Source organism: Sarcophilus harrisii, chromosome 1 (assembly GCF_902635505.1).
Source record: "Sarcophilus harrisii chromosome 1, mSarHar1.11, whole genome shotgun sequence".
NCBI lineage: Eukaryota > Metazoa > Chordata > Mammalia > Dasyuromorphia > Dasyuridae > Sarcophilus > Sarcophilus harrisii.
The window spans coordinates 332,982,869-333,010,605 of NC_045426.1; the positions used below are offsets into that span (position 1 = coordinate 332,982,869).

Genomic DNA, 27,737 nt, shown 5'->3' on the forward strand with positions numbered 1-27,737 from the left:
CATTAAACTCTCCCATACAGATCTTACTATACATCTCATCATCCCACTAAACTGTAAGTTTGAAGGCAGCACCTACCAGTCACTTGAAAAGTTATACTGTTAATCTTTTCATATGAAATGTCCTTTCTATCTTTGATCCCTTTGAGGATATGGAACTTAATTTATACTTTGCAAATCCCTATATCTAAAACTCTCTTCCTCACATAAAGTAAATGTTCAGTTTTTCATGACTGCTGTACTCAAATGTGCAGCCTAAACTGACCATATTTTATAATGGCAATTACTGGATTAGTATGCCCTTGATGGCCATTAATTCTGAGAATAAAATTTTACTTGAATAAACATTTTACTAGGTAAAAGCTTTAGGATAGGGAAGAGAGGATCACATAAACTCAAAAACTCTTTATAGGTATGTTCAATTGTAGAGGCTGAAGTAAAGAGGTGTCTAATTTGAGTAACAGCTTAAAAGAGAAAAAAAATTTGGAAGGGGGGAAGGGTATCTTTAAGTTCAGAAAGTCAAGACCCAGAGCTAGAGCTCTTGCTATATGGAGTCACTACACCAGGGTTAGCAGAAATGCATTATGGCCCTGTATCATGGCACTGCAAATCCCTTCTTCCAGGACCTTATAATTTTAGCCAAGCATCATCCACTGGTCTGCCAAGTTCACACTGGTAAATATCCCACTTACCTGTATTTTTCTCTCTTTTCTTCCCCTTCCACTCATTTTTTGATCTAATTCTTCCATTTTTTGGTTCCTTCTCCCCACCCCCTGGCAAAATTGCTCAGTTCTCTAATATTGTGTGGGCCTTTCTTTTCCCTTTTGCACACTCAATATTTTAAGAGATCATGCAAGAACTGACACTTGTTTTTTACATAGATGTTTATAAAGGCAGAAACTTTAATGCAATCAGTAGTCAATGTTTGCACTTAACATCCAAAATACCAGACTATTGCCAATAGTTCTACCCTCTGATTGGAAATTCTTCAAATAACCATCTATTGTTGCCAACCAATCTAAATAACTTTGGATTAGCACTTGCATGATTTAGAAACTTCTCAAAGTCAAAAGTGCAAATTCTTGCATAAAGGAATATTATTTTCCCTTAATATTCACACTCAACAATTCCTTACTCGGTATTCCCCGCATAAAACATAACAGCCCTGAGTTTAATATAGAAAGGTCAATGACTTTGGAATAGTGTATGACAGTCATCAAACTAAGTGAGTGATGGTATAACATGTTCCAACAGAGGAGTTAAAATATGTAACTCAAGACAAACTCTCAGAATTTTATCACTCTTAATTACTCTTAACACTTGATTTTAGTTTAGTCCCATAAATCCCATCATGCTCCAGTATAATTGGAAGTTGAGCTCCTTGCTATTAATGGTATTAATGATACAAACCTAATTTAGTGGAAACAAGGGATGTTTTTTTAAGACCCCTATACAATAAAAACAAATTACTTTTAAGGCTCTTAGTAACGAGGAAAAAAGAACTAGAGGAAAAAAAGGTTAGTGGTCTTCAAATATTATAAGGGCTATCACATACAAGGACTAAATTGGTTCTGTATAGCTCTGGCAAACAGGAGGACCAAAAGGAGAACGTTAAAAAAAAAAAAAAGGCAATTTCTGATTCAAAATAAAAACTTTCTAATAATTATAATTCTTTTAAAAATGGAAGGCTGGCTTATGAGAGCAAGCTCTTAATCACTATTAGTATTAGAAGGTTGAATGACTGACAGAGGGATTATAAAAGGGATTCCTCCAGATGCTGGAGGTTATACTATATTATATGATTTCTAATGTCTCTTCCAATTTTTGGTTTAACATTCTGTGAATCCATGTTTCAAGAGGTGCTATCCTGGACCTAGCTAATCCATCCTGGCTATCCAATTTAGTATTCTTAGATAAAGGATATAATGACTTTTTTCACTGACTAAGTCTTAACCTAATACCACTCAGAAAATTGTGATGATTCTTTAAGCTACTTGCTTTAAAGAATGTTAACAAATATAGGTTCCTCAAGTTAAATGAGCTTCTGAGTAACTATTATAGATTCAGTAATGGCCCCAATCACACCTTTGGACTGACAAATTACTACATTATTAAAGTATTAAGCAATTCATCATCACAAAGGCAGCATACAAAGGATCTGTTTCATTCTTCCTACATTTTGCCTGCTTTGACTGCCAAAATGAAACATCATTTTCCATTCATTCCAGATAAATTTTTACCCTGGCTCTTGCAAAGTACCAAGTAATATGGTCATTCATATTGGATTCTGGAGCCAGGAAAGACGAGTTAGAGAAGCACTTGGTAGTTTTTCAACAGTACTGTGAATGGCCAGGGAAGTGTCATATTTTACTCAGGAACAATTCCTTCTAAGCAAAAGTAGTGTAATTTAGATGTCTCTTTTGGTGCTTTTCACAAGCAGCTGGCACCATTCTTCCATTTCATGGAAAAAACATCATTCTGATCTTGTTCAATTCTACATACATTTTGAAGCTCATTCAGCAAGAGATGGAGGCATGCACACCTCTCCAAACCCTGAAAAAACAGTACCTTATATAAATAATAAACAATTTATGACTCTGATTTAAAAGGGAATCAGATTCAATCAATAATCATAATGAAATCAAATTCAAAGGAATGGTTATTTTCTTCAGGTATTAAAATGGGAAATTGGGAGAAACAGATTTCCCACACAACAAACAGTTTTTAAAAACTACTGAAAAAATAGAAAAATCTTGGTTTTGTTGTTCTGCAAACACTTTTTAAAGTCACTGAACAATATTGGAAAAATAGGTTCCAGAGATGATTCAAAGCTGAACTGCTATAAGAAAAGTTACATAGCAAGGTTAGCACCACTTCTTTCCAAGTTTAAGGAAACATTTAAAAGAAGGTTTGTTAGTCAATAAATGAAATACGGCACTTTCATTGCACTTTGGATGGTATATATTGTACTTTTGTAGGATGTTTGAAATTTTGGTCTTTAGAATAAAAAATACACAGGAATGCATAAGTAGTCTGGTCTGGTCCTCTAGAAATTAAGTAATCTTCGACTGGGAAGCCATGAGTAGCTAAGTCATAGAATTAAAGTTCAGCAATCTGTCCCATAATTTTCATAGGATGAAATTGCAGCCATTCATTGCTGCCCTCTCATTTCCTTGTATTTTGTTTACTTATGCAATGATAATGTTAACTGATTTTTATCAATATTTTCTTACTCCTTCTAAAACTAGCACTACTAGTTTTCTACTTCTGTAGAACTTCTACTAATGTACTAGGAAAAAACTCCGTAATTCAATGGGTCATTTTTGTTAATGAAGGGTTATGTTGTAAATATTGCACCTTACTAGCAAACCCAAAGCAGAAAATCATACTTTCACTGACAAGCAAGATATTAGGGTGTTGTCAGTGATCAATTAAAAGTCGTATTTATTTAGTTTCCTTGTTATGATGATCAATCATGGAAGCAGAAATCTAATTTGAGACCAAATTAAATTGGCTTTTTATAGTATACTAACATAAAGTCTACAAGATTTCTTTTTTTTAAAAAATTTATTTGAACAGATAAAAGGAAATTTCAGAGACCTAGAGAAAACAAAAGAATGTGCCTTTCCTAGACTGTAGGGGCAATCTTTATCTTTACAGGTTTCCTTTAACAGTGGAAAGTGCCATGTGTGCCTTGCAATCACAACACATCAATCTCTGGATTCTATATAGTTGCAAAAATAGACACTGTATCTTCCAGGGCCTCATTACAAACATTTACAAGGAAAGGAGAGCAGCTGGAGAAATGAATTTTCAAATCCTGCATCTTAGACTAGATTTCTTTTCTGAGCTTCTCATTTCTGAGAAGGCTCAGTAAAGGAAAATACCAATCACTTTTCATTATAGATTCAGACAGCTGTGTGTCATTGAAATTACACACTGACAAATGAATACAATAGTGCTGTTCATTAACAACAGGCTCACAGGACTTGTAAACTAAAAAGAAAAGAAACAAAAACTGAAAAATCACTTTGCAGAGGGGCCGTAATTTTTTCCTTCATCCATTCAGTTTAGATTTTAAAGAATGTGTCCAAGTTTAGGGCTAATATGGTGAACCATCTGTTTCTTCCTAGTGCCCATTCTACTGCTATCTTGGAAGAATACCAAATCTTATAGATCTGTATAGTTCTGTTGGAGATGAAGAGAATTTTTTTTTTTAAAAAAGATCTTGTTTTTAAAATAGACTGAAGCAGTAATCCTCTTCTCTGTAAGGCTTTCATCTCAAATCCACCAGGTAAAGGAAAATGGATTTGTGATTCTTCGGAAGTTATGGGTCAGTTAACGGATAGGCCTGTATGGAAAAGTCATGCCTGGTATAAACGTCTGTACAGGATGGGCTGGGAGTGCAGGATGAGCTGGGTGTGCAGGGATTGCAGGGTGTGCAGCATGTGCAGGATAACCCAGTGGAGGAGTATGAATGTGAGGATAAAATCCTGGTGGCAGTGCAGTATGGGTTGATTGTTGCACTGGACCCGAGATCACGAGCTGAAGCAGACTGAAAAGGAAAAGAGAAATATTAATTTGCTAATTCTGTATTGTTTAAGAAAACGAAGAACTAAGAGAGACGGTACAGTTGATAGCACATAATCTGTTAAAAGCAAAGGGATATATATAATTAACAGAGAAACTTTCACACTTTACAAAGTTTTAGATGCTGGAAGCACAATCAACTAGGAACAATTGAGATCCAGAGAATATAACTTTCTAATTATCCTAAAACTGTTATACTCATCTCACATCAAATCTACTTGTGGGAGTCCATAAGACTTTTTCCACTTTCTTGATCTCTCTTGTTGACATCCTATACCTTTTTCAGGATCCACCTGAAAGTCACTTTCCTAATCCCTTCCAACTACAAATCTCTCCTTTAGTTGGTTTCACAACACTAATGTACTTCTTTGTATGACATTTACCTAAGTATGTGCCTTCTTATCCCCAGAAGACTGTGACTTCTTTGAGAACAGACCACATAATTATATGTATTTGTAGCTCACCCCATGAATGGTGGCTGCTTACTAAATGTTCCAAGGATGAAGAATGAATGATATATCTCTGTTTTGTCCTACACTTCTACAGTGACTCAAACATTAAAATGTTCTCATGTTCTCTTGAGAATAACTAATAATGAAACCATTCAATTCTAATTCAATAACACCTTAGCTACCTGGCAGATTTGGAATGGATAAGAAAAGATCACTTTCTGGATAACTGAAAGTTAAAGACTGTTTAGGTTGGTTTCATGAGTTAAGCTTCTCCTAAGCTACAAGTTATTAGAATATCAAACTCTGAAAAATTTAAACTGAAGGTCATCTAAAGGCCAATCGAGATGAGTATAATAAGCAGACTGCAAAACATTGCCAAAGAATTATGTAAGAGAAGGGATATAAAAAATATCATGATTGGAAAAGAATGATTTAAAAAAAAGATGGACTGGTCAGATAATGAGTGCATAAGAACTGATGAACTATCAGCATGATTGATTAGTATGATACATAATGTCAACAGCTGAAGATCATTCTCTTTGCCAAAGTCAACTCCCTCCTGTGGTGCATTTGATCCCACCTCTCCTATTTTCTACACCCCAAGTTTAAATCCAACTTCCGACACTTATTAGCTGTGTGACTCTGATCAAGTCACTTAACCTCTGTTTATCTCAGTTTCCTAAACTGGAAAACAGAGGTAATGGTACTTCTCAAGGTTGTTGTGAGAATCATAAAAAAATGAGATAATTGTAAAATGCTTAACCTAATGCCTGCCATATAGAAGGTATCTAAGTGTATGTTTCCTCCCTCCCTTTCTTAAAGCCCTATACAATTTGGTTTCAATCTATCTTTCCAATCTTAATAGATGTTACTATCTCTGCTGAAATTTGTGATCCAGCCAAACTAGTTTTCCTTCTGTACCTTACACAAGGATCCCATCTGCCATCTCTCTGGTTTTGTACTGGTATTTCCTCATCCCTAGAATCTACTCTCCTTACCTAAGAGAAGCCCTCTTACTTTAAGGTGCAGCTGAGACACATTTGCTTCTTGTGTTTAATTGTTTTGTATATAGTTATATTTATTAACTATATATATGCATTCTTGTATATAATTCTCTCTCCCAAAAGAATGTAAGCTCCTTGAAAATAGAGATTGTTTCATTCTTTGTAGTTGTATCCCCAATCCCTGGTACACTGTAGGAATTGAGGAAAACTTTTTCACTTACTGATTTTTGGAAGAGAATATATTTGGAAATGAACATAATGAACATGAAGAAAAGTATCAACAGAAATTATGGGCTTTTGTGGAATTGAAATTAATGGAAACTCTACATAGTTTCCTATATACATCCCACCTCTATCTCTTATTACCTAATTTTAGGCCCAATTCAGTTTCCATCCTTGGGTCAAGAACACTCACTCTCACGTGTATGTGTGTGTGTATGTACACATGCTGTTCATGTCAGACAAACACAAATAAAAGCCTTTAACTTCATATGGCTAGAGCACCTAAATCATGTTTTCTCTGAATGTTTCTTGGTGCAAAGGTCAGAGGGCACCCATTTTTCTACAGAGAGGGAAAGAAAGCAGAGAAGAAAAGGGAGAGAGATTTGCCAAAGAGAGAGAGGTACTCTTTGATCTAGAAATACTTAAAGAAAACATGGTCTAGATGCTCTAGTCAGAATTAAAGCTGCAAATCATTTGAACACTTATCCTGAGCCTTGATGTTAAATACAACCTACTGTCACAAAATTTTCCTTTTCTTGTACTTTTTCAAAATCAGACATTCTTTCGTCAATAGCCATTCTTATGCTTCTCCAAGATGTCTTTTACTATGTAAATTTTGTCACCTATCTTATAGTGTAGCACATTCCATACACTCAGCTGTCACCTACTATGTTAACCACCACAATTTAAGCTGTGCAAACTTGTATGCCTGAGCTTGTGAGCAGGGTCTCTGCCATAGAAGGTCTTGGCCTTGTACTAAGACCCAAAGGGATTCTCTAGCTGTATCTTCCCTACTCTTCCTTCATCAGCCCCTCAGATCCTTTTCTTGTGACTACAGCTTTGGTGCTAATACTCCTCTACTTTTCTAATGTAGGAAGGAAATAAGCCCGTCAGGGCTTGGCTTTCATAACCTTTAAATAATGAGCCTTCTCCTTTTTTATGGTTAGTGACCTGACAAATCACATCACATCTTTATTATAATTTATGACTTAGGCTCTTTGGTGAGTCAACTCTCCTGGACTTCTCAGTTGATATTTAAGTTATCAGGAATACTAAGTGTCTAGGTGCCAAAACTAGTGAACTATTCAGTGAACTATTTAAAATTCTAGCACCACAACCTTAAGCAAAAGACATAAAACATTTTAATAATGTAAAATGACCCACAAACAGTAATTGCTAAAAATGAAGGGACTAAATTAGATCTCTAAGATTCTACAACTCTCATTTTGTCATAGTTTTCTATCATGTTACTATTTAACCATGTCCTTCCTATACAATTAAATTTTAAGCTCTCTGAAGGACTTTTCTTAGAGAGATCTTCAAAACCTTTATGGTGCTGATATGGTATTCTTCTTTAGAAAAGGGACAGACTAGATAGGCAGTGTAATTCCTTCTAAATATTTGTTTGAATTGAACTGAATAGTAAACAAGTTAAAGGCTAAAATTAAACAAGTCAAAGGCTAAATACATTTTTCTCATTCTGACAATTTTAAGACTCCCTTTCCACTGTTAATTCCACTGCCTTCATTTATAACTTTAGACAAGAAAGACAACCATATACTAAAAGAGATCAAGTTATAAAGTGAAAACTGAACTATGCCTGCAGCCTTCTGGCTCATCAGCTGTAGATATTGAAAAAACAAATTCTAATATTAGAAATTAGAAGAAAGTCCTTTATAAGGCATGATCCATATAGTCAAGAAGCTTAGAATCTAATTGGGAGGACAATCTATAACTATTTCATATCAGTATAAAACTATGGGTCCTAGTAGAAAATTTTTTAAAAATATTCTTTGTGTGCAAAATAAGGATATCAGCCTACTTCTAGTTGATGGCAAGAATTTACAACCTTTATTCTTGAATAGATAAAGACTACAAACAGTTTTCAGAAGAAATACAAATCAACTGTATGACAAAAATCAACTGAGTCATACTGTAATTGCAATTGAAAACAACTTTTGAGGTCCTGCCCATGCCAATCAAATTGGCAAAGATAATTAAAAAAATCAGTAGTCAGTGTTGGAGAGGCTATGGGAAAACAACTGGCAGAGCTGTAAATTGATATGATCATTCTGAAAAACAATTTTAAGCTATTCTACAAGAATAACTAAAAGTTTTCATAACCTGTAATCTTTTGATCTCACTACTGGGTAAATTCCCCATGGAATTTCTCAGAAAGAAAGATGCCATATAACAAATTATTTATAGTGGCACTCTATAGTAGCCAGGAAATGAGGGTAGAAAGAGGGAATAGGTATCCTCTGAGAATATGTGACCAAACTGTGGCATGTACATGAGATATATACACTATTCCATAAGAAATGATAAGAACCCAGAAACCTGAGAAAGTATAAATGATGAAAGATGAAAATAAATAATCAGGGTGAACAATATATAATAATGTAAGTGAAGGCAAATTAACTTAAATTAATTGCAATGAGAAATCCTGGCTCTAGAAAAAGAGATGATATAATATACTTCCTGCCTTGAGGTAGGTGGGATAACTATAACTGTGGAATGTAGAATATCTTTGTCAAATAGTTTTACTTAACTGCAGTTTTTCTTAGTTACAAGATAGAGAAGAAAATATTGGGAAATTACTATAATGTTAAAAAGCACAAAAAGAATAAAATAAATGATCTGAGATCAGATAAAAATTGTGAAAACAGAGGAAAAGCAAAAAAAAAACCTTGTGAACATAGAGGAAAAAGCCACAGTTTTACAGCAATTTGAAAAGAAAATGTTACTATCAGACATGTAAACAATGTAACTGAAAAATATGAGAGTTATCTTACTGGTTGACACAGGACCTTACCTATACAGAGTCTTGAGAGTGGAAACAAGTGATTTTTTTTTCTAGGACCTAATTTACTGTTAAAGTAGTCCAAACCACCATGCAGTTCCAAGTTCTCTGATATTATAATTGTCATGGAATTATTTGACTATAATTTGACTTACAGACAAATACTGTGAATGGCATAACTACTTGGTCTTTAGCAAACAGTTTGTATTGAGGCAACTTTTGGCCTCCTTGACAGGTATCAAATGGTGTAGAAAAAGTATATGACTAGGATTTAGAAATATGTTTCCTCCAGCAACTATAGTTCTCACTGTAAATTAATAAATTATATTTTATACCAATAATCAATCTCACATCAGTAACGTAATTTTAAATGAATCTGCCAGGGTCTAATCTATGGTTTTAGAAATGGTAACCAAATCTCCAATTCACCAAATCTGAATGACAAAAAGCAGAATTAAGTATACTATGTATGTACCATGCAAGTTGACTAAAAATGTTAGTAAGAATCTCTGTTTAACCAAACTATTTATTCTCAAAAATACTTGATAATAGGAAATGGATAATAGGATTTCAACATGAAAAAGGATCTGATTTAAAATCAAACATCACATCCATAATAAGGTCCTAATTCAGATAATTCTTTTTAAAATGTTAAAATGGAAACTTACTTGTTATGTGGCAGCCTGGAACACAAAGTTCTCAAGTCATCTAAAATTAAAAAGAGACATAATTAGGGAAAAGATACAAGATAAAAATGGTTTGTACATTTTCTATGATTTTTTAGGCTTTCAAAAACAAACAAACCCAAAAAGCCAGGAGGCAATGAATTCAGCATATCATATTTATAATATATATAATATATATATATATATATAAATAACATTATATGTTATTATATGTTATATATATTATAACATTATATGTATATAATGTTATTATGTATATTTGTTATAATATACAAAATTTGTATATATTTGTATATATAATATTTGTATATTATGTACACCTGTTATTATAATATTATATGTTCTATATAACATATATGTTATATAACATATATGTTATATATAACATGTTATTATATATATTATATAATACAATAATTACAGTGGTAGACTTCTATATGTTGTATTGGTTGCAGAGGAAGGGATCTTTCTTTTATTTCAGTAAAATTATAAAATCACAGAATGAAGGGCACTTTATTAAACTTGGTTAATGTCTCTTAAAACTAATACAAATAATTTAGCTTTTTATATATGGGCTTTAGAGTTTAGCTTGTAGTCAGATTTATGGGTATAAATCTTGATATTGCAAAGGAATCATTTTTACAAATATAGCCTTGGCAAATCTATACAACAAGTATTAAATTATCCTCTTCTTATACATAGGGAGTCAATCCTTTTACATAATGTAGAAGTAAAGAGTTTTTAGTGTGCATAAACAGAAGATCTGGGCACACAGAAGAGAATGTACTATGTTGGATGAGAATGTACTCATACATTCTCCAATACATTTCTTAAGCTACCATGTATATTCTCAAAGCCTTAAATGTGGATGGCAATGTGTTGCTAAGCTTGCACAGTGAAGAATTCTGATAGAGAAGGATAATCATAGGAACACCTTTGTTTATCTGATTAGGAGTTCAGGAGTCCTGAAAAAGTTTGGTAGGGGAAGAAGCAATGAGACTTTTTCAAAAATGCTTGGTAAGAATATGGAAAGCTCTCCCTTCTGAAAGCAGAGTGGAAAATCAGGCCACTTATTCACAACTACATTCTTCATTTATAAACAACATTCTTCATTTAGATTGTATGCAATAAAATTTTAAAGAAAATTTAAAATCATACAGTAGTATAATAAAAATAAAAAACTAGAAGCCCAAAATAGTATTTCTCCTATTACTAGTCTATCAAGTCAGCCAGAAAAATAAAAGGTTGAATTCTCTACCTTTCCCTAAAAGTTAATAATCTAACTTTCCAAAAAAGTTAATAATCTGAAACTCTGACAGACAGGAGTACCACAGATGTGGGTTGGCCACATAATTTCAAATTATAACGTGGGGAGTTCTGGGCAAGAACCAATTAGTTCATCTTAATTATCAGGAAGATATAAGGGAAAAATTAAAACTATAAATGTAGCTTAGGTCCCAAAACTATACTGCACAGGTATCAAAATATTTGGAGACACCCTGTTTTGCAGAGCTAAAAAGCAGCAAGCAGGCTGTGCCCTGAGCTTGGCACAACAATCCTTTGTGCTCTAGATGATCTCATCCTTTGGCAAAGTGTCTTACTTTGACCAGGTTTCACTGAGGGATTTATGATTCTAATTTCCCCTATTTCCTAGGGACTTGAGAGACACTCTCTTGACATGCTCACAATCCCTGTTCCTTGTAATTGCTAAGTGAGCCAAACTAGGTACTGCAGACCTATTTCTGCTGGTTTTGCATCTTGTTGTGAGACAATCAAGTTGGAGACTGCTCCCACAGGATCCAGGAATACCTGCCTTGTCCATACATGAACCTGCCATGGGAAATGCTACTGAAGACTTGAGAATGATTTGTCTAGCCCACTTACAAAGCACTGCCTTGCCCCATCATGTTAAGCCCTCTTTCTCAGATGGAAGTACTTTCACTTGTGTTTTTTTCCTCACTTTGAAATTAAACTTCTGTTTGTATCCTGACTCTTTTGCCTCTAGCCTGCTGTTTTTAGGTTCTGGCCACCCACAAATTAGAGACCAATTCTGGTTCAGTTGACATTAACTGGTGTCAGAAGCGGGATTTGACAAAGAACAGGGCTAAGTGAACTTTGTGATACTAGTGGGGATGGACTAGGCATCAAAGGGATTTCTCCAGAGTCCAATTCCTCTCTTGTCCAGTGAGTCCTTTTTCCTGCTCATAACCTCTGGGCTCACCCTTAAATAAGCAAGTTCACCTTTCTTTGTGAGGAAATTTGCAGAGCCCTTCTCTTGACTTGATTCTGCTAAGAACACCCTAAGCACACCTCCATTCTCTACAAGTCTCTATAAATTTGCTGTATGTCTCTTGGTGTTTTTTTTTTTCCCTCTGCATGCTTCAGTGTGCTTCCCCTAACCAATTGTTTCTTGGTTAATTCTGTGAATGGCAGATCTCTGTAATTTGGCCCCTCTGTGTGCTTCTGGCCTGTATGTGCCTCTGTTTTTTTTTCCCCTGTACATCCCAGATTCTGTATGGCCCAAGTGAGTCAACCAAGTAAAATTAGATTTGCATGCTTTCTTGTTTGTATTTGTCTTGTTGTCTGTGTGCCTTTGCAAAGTGTAAAAAGTTTGTGTCATGTTGTATAGAGCTGGATTCTGTTACCTTGAAAGATTTAAAATTTAGCCTGCCAGAAAAACTTATGGGGGTTGTAGCCAGAAAACACTAGAAAAGATTAATGAACTTTCAAAGCTGAAGCAGTTGTCCTAATATCCAAGACTAGATGCAATATACAAGACTAGTTCCACTTTAGACTCTCTGTGGAATATTAGATTATAAGGAAAAAAACAAAACAAAAAACCCCGTAAGATATTTTTTTCTATCATTACAACATTGGCCAAGTTGGAATTACAGAAAAAAGTCAGATAAGCAAAGTTTATAGAACTGCTAAAAACATCTTAGCAGATTCTGGAAGTGTGGAGATTAATCATTAAGGAGTTGGGCAATTAGTCATCTTCAGGGGAAAACTCCCGCGTCTTTGGGGTAATTCCAGGAACTCACTCCTTTCAGAAATATATGTATATAAAAGTTTTTTATTTTTCAAAACATATGCATGGACAATTCTTCAACATTAGCCCTTGCAAAACCCCATGTTCCAATTTTACTCTCCTTCCCTCACACCTTCCCTTAGATGGCAAGTAGTCCAATATATGTTAAACATGGTAGAAATATATGTTAAATCCAATATATGTATACATATTTATGCAATTATCGTGCCAAACAAGAAAAAAAGAGAAGCAAAATAAAATGCAAGCAAACAAGAAGAAGAGTGAAAATGCTATGTTGTGAATCACACTTGTTCCCACAGTCCTCTCTCTGGGTGTAGATGGCTCTCTTCATCACTGAACAATTGGAACTGGTTTGAATCATCTCATTGTTGAAGACAGCCATGTCCACTTTCTGAAAAATCTTAGTAAATTTTGGGGTATCACTCTGTAGAATTTGTTTTAAGTAAAAATAAGGATTAAATCTTATAAAAGTTTAAAGATATAGCTTTATTTATAAGTAAAGGATTAATAAAAGTTTTAACTGTTAGGGAAACCTCAATAAATATATTCAAGTACTAAGTTGCAGTTAGTAAAATTTTGCTTTTTAAGGTAAAAATTCCCAAGATTATAAATGTATTATCGTTTTGAGCTTGATTATAGTATAGTGTTGGAACTGTCATGAATCCAGTAGTAGAAAATAGCAATGTGCTGCAGTCTGGGAACTGTTAAAGGTGATGTCTGTGCCTGGGAAAAGTTTTCGGGATAACTTAGGATATATAAATAAGATCCTCTTGACTATTTCCCCACTGAAGAGGATACTCTGTGACTATATATTGGCTGTCAGATATGATTCATGTCTAGAATCAAACAGACCTGAGAGTTTTTCCCTCTATTAAGATATATGACATTCTTATAACTGTGTCCCTCTTTTTTCTTTTACAGCAAATTTTTACAGTTGATAAATTTTATACTAACTATTAAATAATATACTGGAACATCTGAGTTACTATAACAGGATTTAAGTATGAAGATCTTACAATTTTAATCTATATTGTGGTCAAATGATAATACAGGGATATCATACAAAGTAGAAAATAATTAGATAAGGTAATAAGGCAAAGATGTAAAATAAAAGTTTTTAAAATAAGTGGAATAGTAGATTTGGAAAAAACAACAGGTTAGATTGTTTTCTCTAAGAACTATATATTTTGTATATGATTTGTATTTATATATGATTAACTTCCAAAATTATAATGGAAATTCAGGCTCTATGTTTTGGTAATAAGTTCTGAGGTTTTATTAATTAAAGATTAATTGAACTATACACAAAAATTGTACTGATAATGATACAGAGATTGAAATTATTTTACCATTATTAGAGTATCTGTCTAACATCTAGGGATCTGTACATGAAACATCTGGGACTATCCTTTCTGCACACTATTTCCCTAAACTGTTCCTGTTTACTGTTTGGCTCTATCCCCCGCAGGCCAGGAGGCTCTTAGCTGCTCTGTTCTGGCTTCAGGCTCTCTCCCCCATCTCCCACAGACTAAGAAAATGTTCAGTTAACAATGTGCCTCTGTTAGACAAGACTCAATGTAAATGTTTAAATTGGAGATACCCTGTTTTCCAGAGCTAAGACACAGCAAGCATATGCCCCAAGCTTGGTATAACAACAATTCTTTGTGCTCCAAGATGATCTCACCCTCTAACAAAGTGTATTGCTTTGACCAGCCAAGTGTTCACTGAGGGGTTTATGATTTTAGCACCCTCTATTTTCCAGGGACTTGAGAGCCAATATCAATCACATCTCTTGACATGCTCACAATCCCTGTTCCTTGTAATTGCCAAGTGAACCAAACCAGGTACTGCAACCTGTTTCAGCTGGTCCTATAGAAGTGTAAGACACTTTTGTGTCTTCTGTGAGACAATCAAATTGGAGACTGTTCCCACAAGACCCAGGACCTGCAATGTCCATGAAAGAGTTTGTCAGGGGAAATGCTTCTCAAGACCTGAGAAATGATTTAGATATATAAAGCAATGCCTTGCCCCAGGATGTTAAACCCACTCCTCAGGAGGACTTCTGCTTGCAAATGCTTTTCTCACTTTGAAATTAAATTTCTGTTTGTGTCCTGATTTTCCTGTCTCTAGCCAATCACAGGTTAGATGCCAGTTCTGGTCTGATGACATAAGGTTCAAGACTAAAAACGAAACTTTTAATCACACTCAGAAAGGACTCAGAAAGCCACAACAGGACTTTAAGTGCTTTACACATATACATTGTTATACATGATGTGATATGTGATATACACATTAACCATGTAAATTAGGATAACTTTACGCTAAAAGGTTACAAAGATATGAATGTTATACATCTAAAAGAAAACATCACCCATTTTTTGAAAAAAGGAACTTAATCTAGCAGCAATACATATAGTCATAAAACCACCGCATTATGAACATTAGTTAGTAGCAAACAAGTCATTTACTCAAAAGAATAGTATAACAGTCTCCTTGCCTCAAATTTTTTTCATCTTACTCTAAGACATTCTCCAGACACCTGCCAAAGTGATCTTCTGACCAAGCACTTCTCTACTCAATAAACTGACAAATATTTGTTGACAGACTGACTGACAATTTCAAGGGCTCACTATTACCTGTAGGGTTAAATACAAACCAATGTAAAGTCCTTCACAACTGACTCCAAGTTACCTTTCTAGCCCTATTATATAGAGATTCCTCCTCTCCACAAAACTGTTAATTAACTGACTAACCAATCTCCTTTTTCACAGTATAGAAAACACCATCTTCCATCTCTGAGTCTTTATAGAATCATTCATGCCTGGAGGACATTTCCTTCTCATTTTTGTCTCTTCAAAATACTGTTCCCTTCAAAACTCAATTTAAGTATTAGTTTCAATATGAAGTCCTTTCTGGTTCTCCAAATGCCTCCTCCTTGTTTTTATTTTGCATAAATTTACATATGTACCCAGCACATAGTAATATAAAGAATAAAATGCTTTGATAATTGTGGAAATATATAAAGAACTGCACATATAATTGTGCAAATATATAAAGAAGAATTGCACATGTTTAATAACATACTAAATTGCTTGCTGTTTAAAGGAGGGGGTAGAGGGAAGGAAGGAGAAAAAAAAATACAAGATTTTGTAAGGGTAAATGTTGAAAACTATGCATATATTTTAAAAAGAAAAAATGCTTGCTGATTAAGTCCAATGTAAATTAATGCCTATATATCACACAGGGCATGATTCTGCATTGTCAATATATGAGGAAAAGACAAAGCAGAATGGAGCATCATCTGACAATGTTGCAGCCCCAAATGATTAAAAATCATATAGATGCTGAGCAGAAGTGATAAGAAGTAATTTTCTTGAAGATTATACCAAATCATTTACTCAACTTCCCTAAACAAGATTAATGTTGCTTAATAGATTTAAACATGATGTTAGGAGTATAATAAAATTCTTAAATATATTTATGTTCAGCATTTTAAAATATTGATTTAGTTGCTTTATTTTATACCTAAGGATTTAAGTATGCAAAGGACATAGTTTTCAAAAAGATTTGCCCACTATAAACAACCACATTAAAGCCTGCTTGAACTCAGCAACAGTAAAAGAAACGAAAATTAAAACAATTGTTTCAATTAAGACCCTGCAAATTGGCCAAACTCAAAAAAAAGACACAGGAATATAATTAATGCTGTAGAGGTTCTATAAAAATAGGCACAGTGATTTTTTTACATGGAACTGAGACATATCCTAACATTTCTGGATTTCTAGTTGGAATAATGAAAGAAAATTTACTATTTATGGGCCTAGCAATTCCACTACCATTCAAGCATTTATTAAATACTTGGCCCTATGCCAGTCACTGAACATTCAACACAAAAATGACATTGTTCAATTCTTCACGAAGGGCATAGTACACACATAAGTTTATTTAAATCTATACTAAGTAAATACAAGGTAATTTAAAGAGTAAAGCAGCAATAGCCAAAGGAATCAGGAAATGTCTCACGTAGGTGTCATCTGAGCTAAACTGTGAAGGAATTTAGGGATTCTAAATTGAACTTTGGAGAGTTCATTTCAGGTAAAGGGAACAACTTGCAAAAAATAGGTATAAATATTAGGTATGTATACCAAGAAAGTCAAAGGCAAAAAAGTCTAATCAATATGTACCCAAAATATTAAAAGCATCATACTTTGAGGGGGCAAGGAGTGGGAAACAAAGCAGATGGCCATCAACTGGAGAATGCCTCCAAAAAAAAAAAAAAAAAAAAAATCCTTCACTGTTTTTTTTTTTTTTTTCAAGCTACTCTTTTCCAAAAATGTACCTAGTGCTAATATGAAGGTCACTGTAAAGCTCATAGTGAAACTCAGGCAGCTCTCATTCCATTTTCAAGCCTCAGAACAAAAGGTCTCTAAAAAGAACAAAGGATTCCTGATATAACAATGGCTATCTCCACATCTATCCAGTCTATACCTTTCCAATTATGCTAAGTGTCTGGCACTAAGGAGCAAACATTTTTGTCCACTCACTCCTAAGTTCTACCACAAGAGTTAACTACCCTGTAAAAAGCTGGTCATGTGGAGAGAGAAAGTGGATTTTTTTTTTTTTGCTAAGGCAATTGGGGTTAAATGACTTGCCCAGGGTCACACAAGTAAGACCAAATTTGAACTCAGGTCCTCTTGACTTCAGGGCTGGTGCTCTATCCACTGTGTCACCTGGCGGGCCCCTAGAATTTTGAATTAAAAAGACCCAAGTTCAAATCTCAAACCAGAAAAGCCTGTGATGAGGAACAAATAATATAAGAGATGTGAAGTCCTTTGCAAACCTTCAAGTACAACATCAGTGCTACCTATTAAAACAGGAGGCATATTGGGGTTCTGGCGATAAGCTCTCAATCCTCCTGGTTAGGATACCAAGAATGCCAGCCACTCATTTGTGTGACTTACATCCAGAAGATGGCCAGACCTTTACCCTGGCCACTTTTTGGACTTAGATTTTTAAACCATCTATCATAATTTCCTCCTTTCAATTAAAAAAATTTTACCTCAATTAAAAGCAAATCCAATCACCTGCTGTAATGAGTGACACAGCTCTCGAGAGGTTGCACTGGCTTACCTCTGGTGCACAGCAGGGCTCCGGACGCCATTGCCACCTGCAAAGCCTGCGCCAGGCGATCAAGAGACAGCTCGATTTCTTTGGAGGCATTGAGTGGATTTAGTTCATCAGACAATCTGTTAATCTCTTCAACCAGAGGAACCATGTGGTCAAACAGGACCAGCCCCAGCCGTCCATATAAATTCTTCTCTGTCAAATGCACCTGAAGCATCATCAGAACCTGCAGAACACTTAGATGCAGTTTTGAGTACAAAAGGTGAAAGTCTCTGTCGACTCCTGCTACGGACTCCTTGGCGATTTTATTGTTCATGTGGCCATTTGGTAGCGTGGTCTTCTTTCTTCTCTTGTAAGCGAGAGGTGCCTTCACACACCAGTGAATCAGTCCAGTGAGTGGGGTGAGCTCTAAAAATCCAATCGGGAGATTGGCTGCAATTGGGGTGTTTAAAAAGGTAATGAGAATCAAACGGGGATCCTCAAAGATCCAGTTGACGATTATCTCAAGCAAGTCCAAAGGTGGAATTAGTTCATCTGAAAAAAGAAAAGGCCCACTGAGACATAAAAGATGTCATGGAAGTAGGCGGTTAAATACAACCTTGATTACAGCTTAGGGTAAACTCAATTTAAAAACGAGCTTTAATACTTTCTACCAACAGACTTCCAAAGCACAATGCCTCACACAGGTTCAAGAAAGTAAGCATGAGAATAATTATGTCCCTGTATGTCTATTTCTAAGCACATTCTAACATCCATTGCACCTAGGGTATTCAGTACCCAAAGGCCACAAGTCATAAACCTTAGAGACTAAGCAAGCACCAAAACACCAAAGCTTGATGCCTGAGACTATCCTGACCAAAGCCTGACTAGTACAATACTTCTGCACTTGCCTGAATCATTCCTCCACACTGTAATTTCTATAAGTGTTTGTAATAGAGGGCAGATAATTCCTAGAATGAAATGCTCCTCTGAACAATGAACCAGTGGAAATTAAGAGAACTTGGAGTGTCATTTATAAGTCAGTCCAAGTTACTGGGTATATATACCTACAGATATCTGCCCACCTGTATAGTTAATAGCATAAAAGTATTTGTGGACCTGTATAAGATTTGTGTACCCATACATGTACAGATATATAAATCTGTACAACTACAAGTCTATTAACTAATCTAAATGACATGAAACATTTTTATCCTAAATGAGTTTGTCATAAAACACTGGTCAATTTCCTTCTAAAAGGCAGCCCAATAATTCTATATAAAGTGTCTTTAATTTTATTCTAAAGGTGTGGCTGAAAAATACAAAGAAACAGTAACCAGTAACTTGAAAGCAACTTTTTATCCAAGTTAACACACTACACAAAATTAGGCAATCAAATGTTTGAAGAAATGTCAGTAAAAATTAAGGGGTAGAATAAAACTACCAAAGTAACAAGAAATAATGACATGCTATGTTTATCATCTATGCTACATAATGCATCCTAATTTTAAGGTAACAACATAAGTTTTTATGCCCCAAAGTTTATTTCTCATGAGTTGAAATTGTGACAGTAGCAATTCTAAGTGTCCAAAGATTTAATAAGGCTAAAGCAATAATTAAATTAAATTATGTGTTAAATTAAAACTGCTTGTTAAAATAAATGAAACAAGCAACTAGTGATACTTTTTAACTAATCAAGTGAAAGGCTTGGGAAGGGAGACTTTAGTTATTATATCTAATTTCCTGTTTTGGTAGCAAAGAAGTTGTGAGGAAAGCATATTATGCAAAGATTACATTTACTATTTATTCAATCAATTCAATTCAATTTTTTAGAAAAAATTATAGAAAATTAAAGTGTTTAATAAAACAGCAAAAGAAAAAGCTGAATGAAACAATAATATTTAAATAAATAAATGAAATCTGGTGATAGGATAATGCTACTTAGTCAAGCTAATATTCATTCTTGCAGAATAAACAAAGTCATATTTTTGTAGTTTCAATGAATAGTTTTTAAGGTTAGTATTGAAGAATATACTACTTGTTAGTCATTGTGATTTCTGTAGTCATGAATTGTAATTTAAACATGAGGACACATATGTGGTACTTTCCCAATGGAAAGTTTTGTTTTGCAAGCTTCATTCAAATGCCACGCAATAGATTTTTAAGGCCCTCCATGACATTTTACTAAGGACCCCTCACCTCTAAAGGAAAAAAGACATTCAAAAGAAAACCATACTCTCAACATAGGAACAGCCCTGCCTCTTCCTTTTTCCCAAAACCAGTCATGTTTAAAAATTACAATTTATATAATCTATAATACAATGAATACCCTTTCAAGTCATTCTATTACTGTGTACAATTTGAATCTACCAGAAAGGGATCAAATAAGGATAAGGATAAAATTCCATTAGAAATGGTATTTAGGGTCTATTCTTACTAAATACAATTTGTATCATTTAGTTTCAGTTTACTGCCTAAAGGAAACATAAACACATACTGGAAATGGCAGTTGAAAGATGAGAGGAAATTCTACTCACCCAAACCACCCAAGCTGGCTTTCAATAAAAAAGCCAAGTATGTAAACTCTCTTCAATAAAATGTATGTAAATAAAACAAGAAAAAAAGCAAAATACTGTGCATGTACTAAATATAGATAGATATTTGGGCATTATCAAAGAAGGAAAAAGAACTTAGAAGATATAAGTAGTTAGTGTTAATTTTTTCCTGTAAAGCTTCTTAGGAAAATAATTTTGTTTAATAAGTTACCTGAGGAAAGGTCATAGAATGCAGTAACAGCTGTAATAAACTGGCAGCAGAAGCGAGGGCTGGCACTGAATATCTGTTTCAATGTCTGAATGGATCCTGGCACCAAACTACAGTAGTCATCAACTAAGGCCTTTGCTAACCTCACACAGTAGCCCGCAGGTGTGCGCTGAAAAAAATTTATAATACAAGTAATCACAAATACTTTACAACAGCACATAATTAGTTTTTCACGGTTCTTTCCCTACACAGAAAGAAAAGATATGAAGAATTCTTGACATAGTTCTTTTTAAGGATTCTTTAGAAATAGAGATGGGTTGGCAGGGAATGATTCAAAGTTTAAATAAGAAAAGATCACAGAAGCATTTCAATATTTTAAAGAAATATGAGTTTTAGGTAGAATGAGGGTATTTTCTCTACCAACAAATCATAAACCTATAGCAGTTTAGTAGATAGCCTTTAAAAGTCAGTGATGAGTCTTTGGCAAATTTAGGTTTCTTAGCTCTTAAATAAAAACATTTCCAACCTGAGAGATTCTGCCTCACTCATGATCTACCAGTACAGTACTGCTTTGGAGAAATTCAGGATAATCTTCTTGACAAAATGAAGTATCAGAAATATGTAGGGCTTTAGTGGTTGTCTAATTTGACTTAATATGAGCATAGAAAAGTTCATTATTTTGTAGCCTTACCAAGATACCAAGATCAGGTTTTCTAACCTGATATTCACTAATCTAAGAGTTGCTCATCACATACAATGACCTGGTCAAACAAGAAATGGCATTTTAGAGGAGTATGAGGAATATTAGATATTTAAACCCTATGGATAATAGTGCAACCCTCATCTCTCATGCTCAATAACTCCCTTTCCCATCATATATTTTCCAGATGATATCTCTGACTACATTCTTACATTCTTTTGCAGCAGACCACACAAATTTGGTAACCATATTAAAAGTGTAAAAGAGATCGCAAAGAATGTGCTTAATAGATGAAACTATTTGTAAACTTCAGAGTGAAGTAGGGCACTAAAGACATCTATTTTGTATTAGTTTGTTTATAGTTTGAATTATTACATATATTTGAAAAATATTCTAATTCACACTAACATGTCCTCCTCTCACCATCCAATGAGCTTTTACTTTACCTTATAAAATTTAGTGTAGTATATAATCTGTTAATATGATTGAGAAATAAGTTTGTTTAGCCATCAATATTGGTTTATAGTGGTCATAACAGACATAAACATAAAGGCACTCATACAGACACACATAGGTTACTAATTTTTAAGAAACTACTAAACTGATTATTCAAGTTTTCTTCAATTATTGATAAGTACTCTTTAAGGAAAGAGTTATATTATCATTGCCAGGAGGATGAGTCAATGCAAAATAACACTTTCCATGCTTACTAATGCATCTTTTTTGGAAGGAAAAGTATGGAGACTAAAATCTGTTTAAAAGTTGCTCCAATTTAACTTAATATATTCATGTATGTTAAAAAATTCTACTCAGAAAGTTACAAAGTGTTTTCAAAATTCTCTATCATATTCAATTGAAGAGAAAAGTCATCCCTATTAAAAACTTGCTTTGAATTTTATTTTAAACTGATTTTTAACGTTCTAGTATCATGTCTAACTACACAATGTAATAAAAGAGGAAATAATTTAATAACTATGTCAGAAATTTTTCTGGTCCAGACCTATGATTTCATTAATAAAGGGACTTTCCAAGGAGAAATTCCCTTTAATCACTTATTCTCTCTGTGGCAGAGGCAATTCCTTAAGATTACTGAAATTAACAATGTCTAAAATGCTATAACAGTGCTTTTTAAACTTTTTCCACTTGTGATCCCTCTTCATCTAAAAAAATTTTATGCAACCTTGGGTACATAAGTATATAAAATAGGTATAAAAACCAAACATTTACTGATAATAAATCATAATTTTGTAACCCCCTCCTCACATTCAGTTGTGACCCCAAATGGGATCACAACCCACAATTAAAGAAGCTTTGTGCTATATTAAAATATAGTACATTGATTATCAGAATATACTATACTATAATTAATAATCTCCACTGGTGCTTTACTTATAGTGTAGAAGAGATTCTAGGTTACTAAATCTTTTGCCAATGGACCATATATTTTAGAAGAGTCTAAGAAACTTGAAAATTTCAAGTTTGGCTTTTCAGAAACCAGGAAATTATTTTACATGGCTGTCCTCAAGAGAATCATTGTTGCAGTGTCTGGATAAGTTTATTTCCAGAAGTGTGGCCACCAGGTGGTAGTATTTTCTTTAGTCATAAAAGCTACCAAAGAGCTATCTAAAGAGTAAAGAGTGTCTCCTGTATCAGTACAGGTAATTTCCACATAGATGAATTCAGGGTATTCATAATTCAAATATAGTAATTAATATATATAATATCAAAGAAAACAAAACTCATTAAACTACCTGTGACATAGCAGAACCTATCCTTATAGTTATTATTTGAATCATGCTTTTTTTTTTTTTTACCTGTAGCCAAGATGCAGCACATTCTAACACAGGAATCCGACACACAGCCACTGCCATTGAGACCAACTTTCCTAGTAAGACCATGCGGCTATCATCTGCTTTGTTCCCTTGAGGACTGAAAAGGGATGAAAAAATAATCTGACGCACAGAATCCTTGGCTTGCTCCTGGAAATAATTGCACATGATTTCAAGAAGTTGAAGCTCCTGAAGTGAATTCAGCCTCTGTGAAATAAAATGAGGAAAACCAATAAAACTTAGTATTTCTACATTAATTTGCATGCCAAAAAATAAGCATTTTGTTCCAGATTTTATTATCAAAATCTCACAACTACTGTTTATTGTTTGATTTCTGATTATTCTCAAAGAATTCAATGCTATAAACCCTGAAAATTAGGGTCAGTGTTTGCGGTCACACAGGTGGGCTAAAGTATAACTTTAATGTAACGTTAAGCATGGATGTTGAACTGCCCTTATACTTATTCTATAGGATATCTACATATTCTACATATACTTTAAAATATGCATGCCTTCTGCTTTATTCAAATGTAAGCTTCTTGAGGACTTTTGCTTTTATCTTTATATTCCTAAACAATTGGCATAATCTCTGGTATACATAACAGTTGCTTAATAAATGCTCACTGACTGACTGATAGACTACAGTATTTTAACTATAGTAAGGCTATTCTTTGTCGTTGCTACTTTTTAAAGGTGATTGGTATTCATAAATTACTTTCAGAAAATCAAGGGGAACTCAAATAATTATATATATAGTAAGCCCCCCATCCCCATTACTCTCTTTTGCCTTTTTTTGTATCCCATGGTTCAAGGTATATATTAGACACTTAGTAAATATTTTCTAACTAATAAATGTTAGTAGTAATATACTAGATTGGTCAATAATCAAATCCTCAAAGCATCAGGACTTTAAAGAAGAAAAGATTTTTCCTTTCCTTAAGAAAAAAAAAAAATCAATTTTTTTAGGCTTATCTTATACAATTTTTATTAGGTATGCATCGGTTGTACTAGTTACCCTTTTGTTACATTAGACTCATTAAAACAGCTTTAAAGTTGCAAATGGACAGAGAAATCTGATATATATCTACATCAGGGCAGAATAACAAATAAGAATAATAAAAAAAATCTGTAATATAAAGGTACACCAAAGTATGCCAACATTTATGAGAGTCAGGGTTTTAATATGTCTACACAACTGATACCCACTTATCCTGCTTTGAATTTTAACTATATACCTTAGGTTGGGAATTGCGCTCCTTGGGAACCTGAAATATGAATTCTTCCAAAAGTTCAATAGGACCTTTGTCCACAATAGGAAGTGGTGCATTTTGGAGTTGACTGCTAAAATAAATGTCCAAATGATATAATACTTCCTTAGCAGCACTTAATGCATCTCGGCGGATCAAGGAATGGCGAATGTCACTCATTGTGGTCCTGTAAGGGGACAAAAACAAGGAATGATTTATTCTTCCTCCCAAATTACAGCACATCTGTTCAGCTATTACTGGTATGTGCTCCATTTCTGATAAAAGTTAAGGCTGCGTTTTTTGAACCTTTTATTTCTAACTGTCCTTTCCCCTATTTTAAAATTGTTTACTCAAACCAAACCAACAGCATTTTGGGTGTCCAAGCATCCAGTCTTCAAGTCTTCAATACACTTAAGACAACGGTACTCAAGTCCTTAAAGTAAAGCAGCAACAAAAGCTAACTCTACACACAAACAACATAACCCTGCAAGTCAGAAAATTTAATTCTACTTCCGGCTTCATATCCCATCACACAGCCTTGAGCAATAGATTTAGGCTCTCAGCAATTGTTTCTCCATCTGCAATATGAAGGAGTGGGGAAAATAATCCGCCGAGTGTATATTTTCAGCTCTGGAACTGAGTGTCCTAAGGGGACGTACCATAGGCTTGTGCAGCTATCTCAGTCACCTCTTGGGACATTTGTAAAAAGGTTACTCCTCACTTGACCTTCTCATCTTATTAAAATGTAAAACTTTCATTCTGATCCAGCAACTGTCATTATTAAACTGACCTGATACAGATTTCCTACCAATCTATAAGGAATATAATACAAAGAAAGACATAACTCAAGCAAACAAAGGTTGACTAAACATCTATGATGCAGAAGGCCTGCAATAAAGTTCTGCTGTGTGCGTGTAACTGGTTCTCAAAAAAGCTGCAGATGGCAGGCAAGCTGGGTGGGGAGGCGGGGAGGCTCTGTCTGCAAATGCTTGAGCTCGGTCCCCAGATCCTTGGACCATCGGCTCGAGCTATTTGAAAGAGCATCATCAGGGAGCTAGTCACTTGCTTAGAAGAGGGTCATGCCCAAAGAGTTGTCTACTTATCTGCAAGTCTCACCAGAGGATTTCTACACCCTGGATGAGATAAGTTACTCTGACCATAGAAGCCCAGGGATGAGGGGAGTCTAGGAGAGCGGTGCATCGGGAACGGCTACGGGCAGAGAGCTGGGAGCGTGCTGCATTCATAGCCTAAACGCTCAGCTCCCTAAAGACGCCGCTTCTAAACGGGCTGAGTTACTCTCGGCCTCTTTCTTTAACACCTCCCGTTACTTGAAGCCGCAAGGCAGGCGGAGCACTTATGAGTTTCGGCAGGGCTCCCGCTCTTCCCACTAGTGCTGATGAGACCGCAGCTCAGAGGGGGAAAGGGGCTGGCCGGGGACCTCCCAGCCAGGCGCAGGGCTGCAAGGACTGCATGGGCTGCATGCACCCTGCAGGAATCCCCGCCTCCCCGAGCTGCAGACCCAGAGCCCGGCGCCCTTTCCCGCTGCACCGCCGCTCCTCGTCATCCAGCGGGGGCAGATGCGAGCATCCGGTCCGAGGGATTCCGCCCCGAGTTCCGCAAGAAGGGACCCAGCTCTGCGGGGTCTCGTTAAGGAGGCCGCCCGGCCCAGGCGGGAATCTGGACAAAAGGAAACTTCGCCGCAGGCTGGGGCCGCGGGCTTCCTGCGGACCCGGAGCTCAGGCTTTGGCCCTCCGAGCGGAGACGGCCGCCGAGCGGAGACCGCCGAGGGGTCGGCGCGGGCTCCGTCACGGTCTCCCCAAGCGCCTCCGTTCCCCTCCCCGCCCGGCCTGGCCCAGCCCCGGCTCCGGCGCCCGCCTCAGAGCGAGACCCGCCGGCAGGCCTACCTTCTCCTGGCCCGGCTCAGCGGCACATTGCCACCTCGGGCAGGGAGTCTGAGGCTCGGGGAACAGGCGGACTACGCTGCGAAGGAGCAGCCGGGAGGCCCCGAAGCGGCGGGACGGGTGGCCGAGCACGGAGGCGAAGCGACGGTGGCCCGAGGAGGCCAAAAGCAGACCCGGGCGCGGCCATCGAGCTTCGACGCCACCTAGTGGCGGTCCGAGGCGCTTAGATCGTCAGGGCCCCGAGGCCGAGGCTGGCCGCGGATAAGCAGAGAAGCCTGGAAAGCCAGGAACGAGACAAAGCTTCCGTGAGTCCCGCGGGGCCAAGGCGGCCACTCACCCTCTTAGGCACTGCCGCGTCGAACGCTGACTTCCGGTCCGCTTAGTTAGAGAGTCCTCCGAAGAGCCCGTGCCAGCACTTTGGGTCCCGTGACAGTCCCTGTTCCTCTCGCTTCCTTCCTCCTGGGGCCTCGGCCTCTCCTCGCTTGGGCGCGGAGCTCTTTCCCTCGGGCCCTTTCCCTCAGGCCCTAGCCCACCGCCCCTCTTCTTAGGCCGACCCAGCTTAGAGGCTCTCTTCGACCCCATCTACCCACTCGGCGCCGTCAAGACCTATCAATCCCCAGAGCGAACTTGCACAGTCCCTTTAAGCTCGCGGGGGCCTCAGTTTCCTTATCTGTAAAATGAGGAAATCCGGCTTCTTTCAAGCTCCCGGAAGGAGAGCTTTGCTGCCCTCACCCTTCAGGCTTCCGTTTTAGAAAGTAAGTAATCTGAGGGCCGGGCCTCTGTTTGGCTTTAAAAAAAAAAAAACACGACAGTCTTCGGGACACAGTCCCTTAAGTACCAGGCACTGGGCTCTTCGTCGAGCAAAGGAAAAAAAAAAAAAAAAAGGGTGGGGAACACATCTCTGCCCTTGGGCGGGACAGATTTACATATACAAAACAAATTAGGTAATTTGGAAGAGGGAGGTGATAGCGTAGACCTATATAAGTGTTTCATCTCCCTTCCAAGCCTCATGGTGTCTCTCTTCTCACTCCCCACCACGTCTCAAGTTGTCTTTCTCATACTAACTCTTTTAGGGCTAAATCCGATTTAGCCGGCCAGCTAAGGGCATACTCCAACCTCAAGGGGGCGTTTCCTTTCTCCTGGCTAATTGTGAGTTCCATTGAGGAACTTGTCTTTTCCCCTTTCTTGCTCTCTCAAGCTATTTCTTATTTACCACTCCTGGTGTCCGCTGTACCTTGTGATTTTGTCTGTAACCTCTTCTCCTAAATAAACTTATCTTTTACCAAAGAGAATGGGCATTGTGAATTCTTCGCATGACCAAACCCCAACATTTGGTGTCTACAGCAATCTCCTCATTTGGTGCTAACCCCCAAACATCATTTGGAACTAGA

General features: G+C 36.2%; 1 protein-coding gene across 2 annotated transcripts; it reads right to left on the minus strand.

The window, feature by feature from the left end:
- Positions 1–879: 879 nt before the first annotated feature.
- Positions 880–27,104, minus strand: C1H7orf26 (chromosome 1 C7orf26 homolog). 2 transcript variants are annotated; one of them, XM_012543120.3, is made up of 7 exons: positions 26,684–27,104; positions 24,434–24,632; positions 23,184–23,405; positions 20,673–20,838; positions 17,934–18,461; positions 9,737–9,776; positions 880–4,552 (listed from the first exon to the last, which is right to left on the minus strand). In XM_012543120.3, the coding sequence occupies exons 1-7, from the start codon at positions 26,926–26,928 to the stop codon at positions 4,336–4,338; spliced, it is 1,617 nt and encodes a 538-aa protein (XP_012398574.2). In that variant the 5' UTR covers positions 26,929–27,104; the 3' UTR covers positions 880–4,335. The 2 variants fall into 2 exon arrangements, with proteins under 2 accessions (XP_012398574.2, XP_012398573.1); XM_012543119.3 differs by lacking the exon at positions 26,684–27,104 and adding an exon at positions 26,350–26,437.
- Between the last annotated feature and the right edge of the window lie 633 nt (positions 27,105–27,737).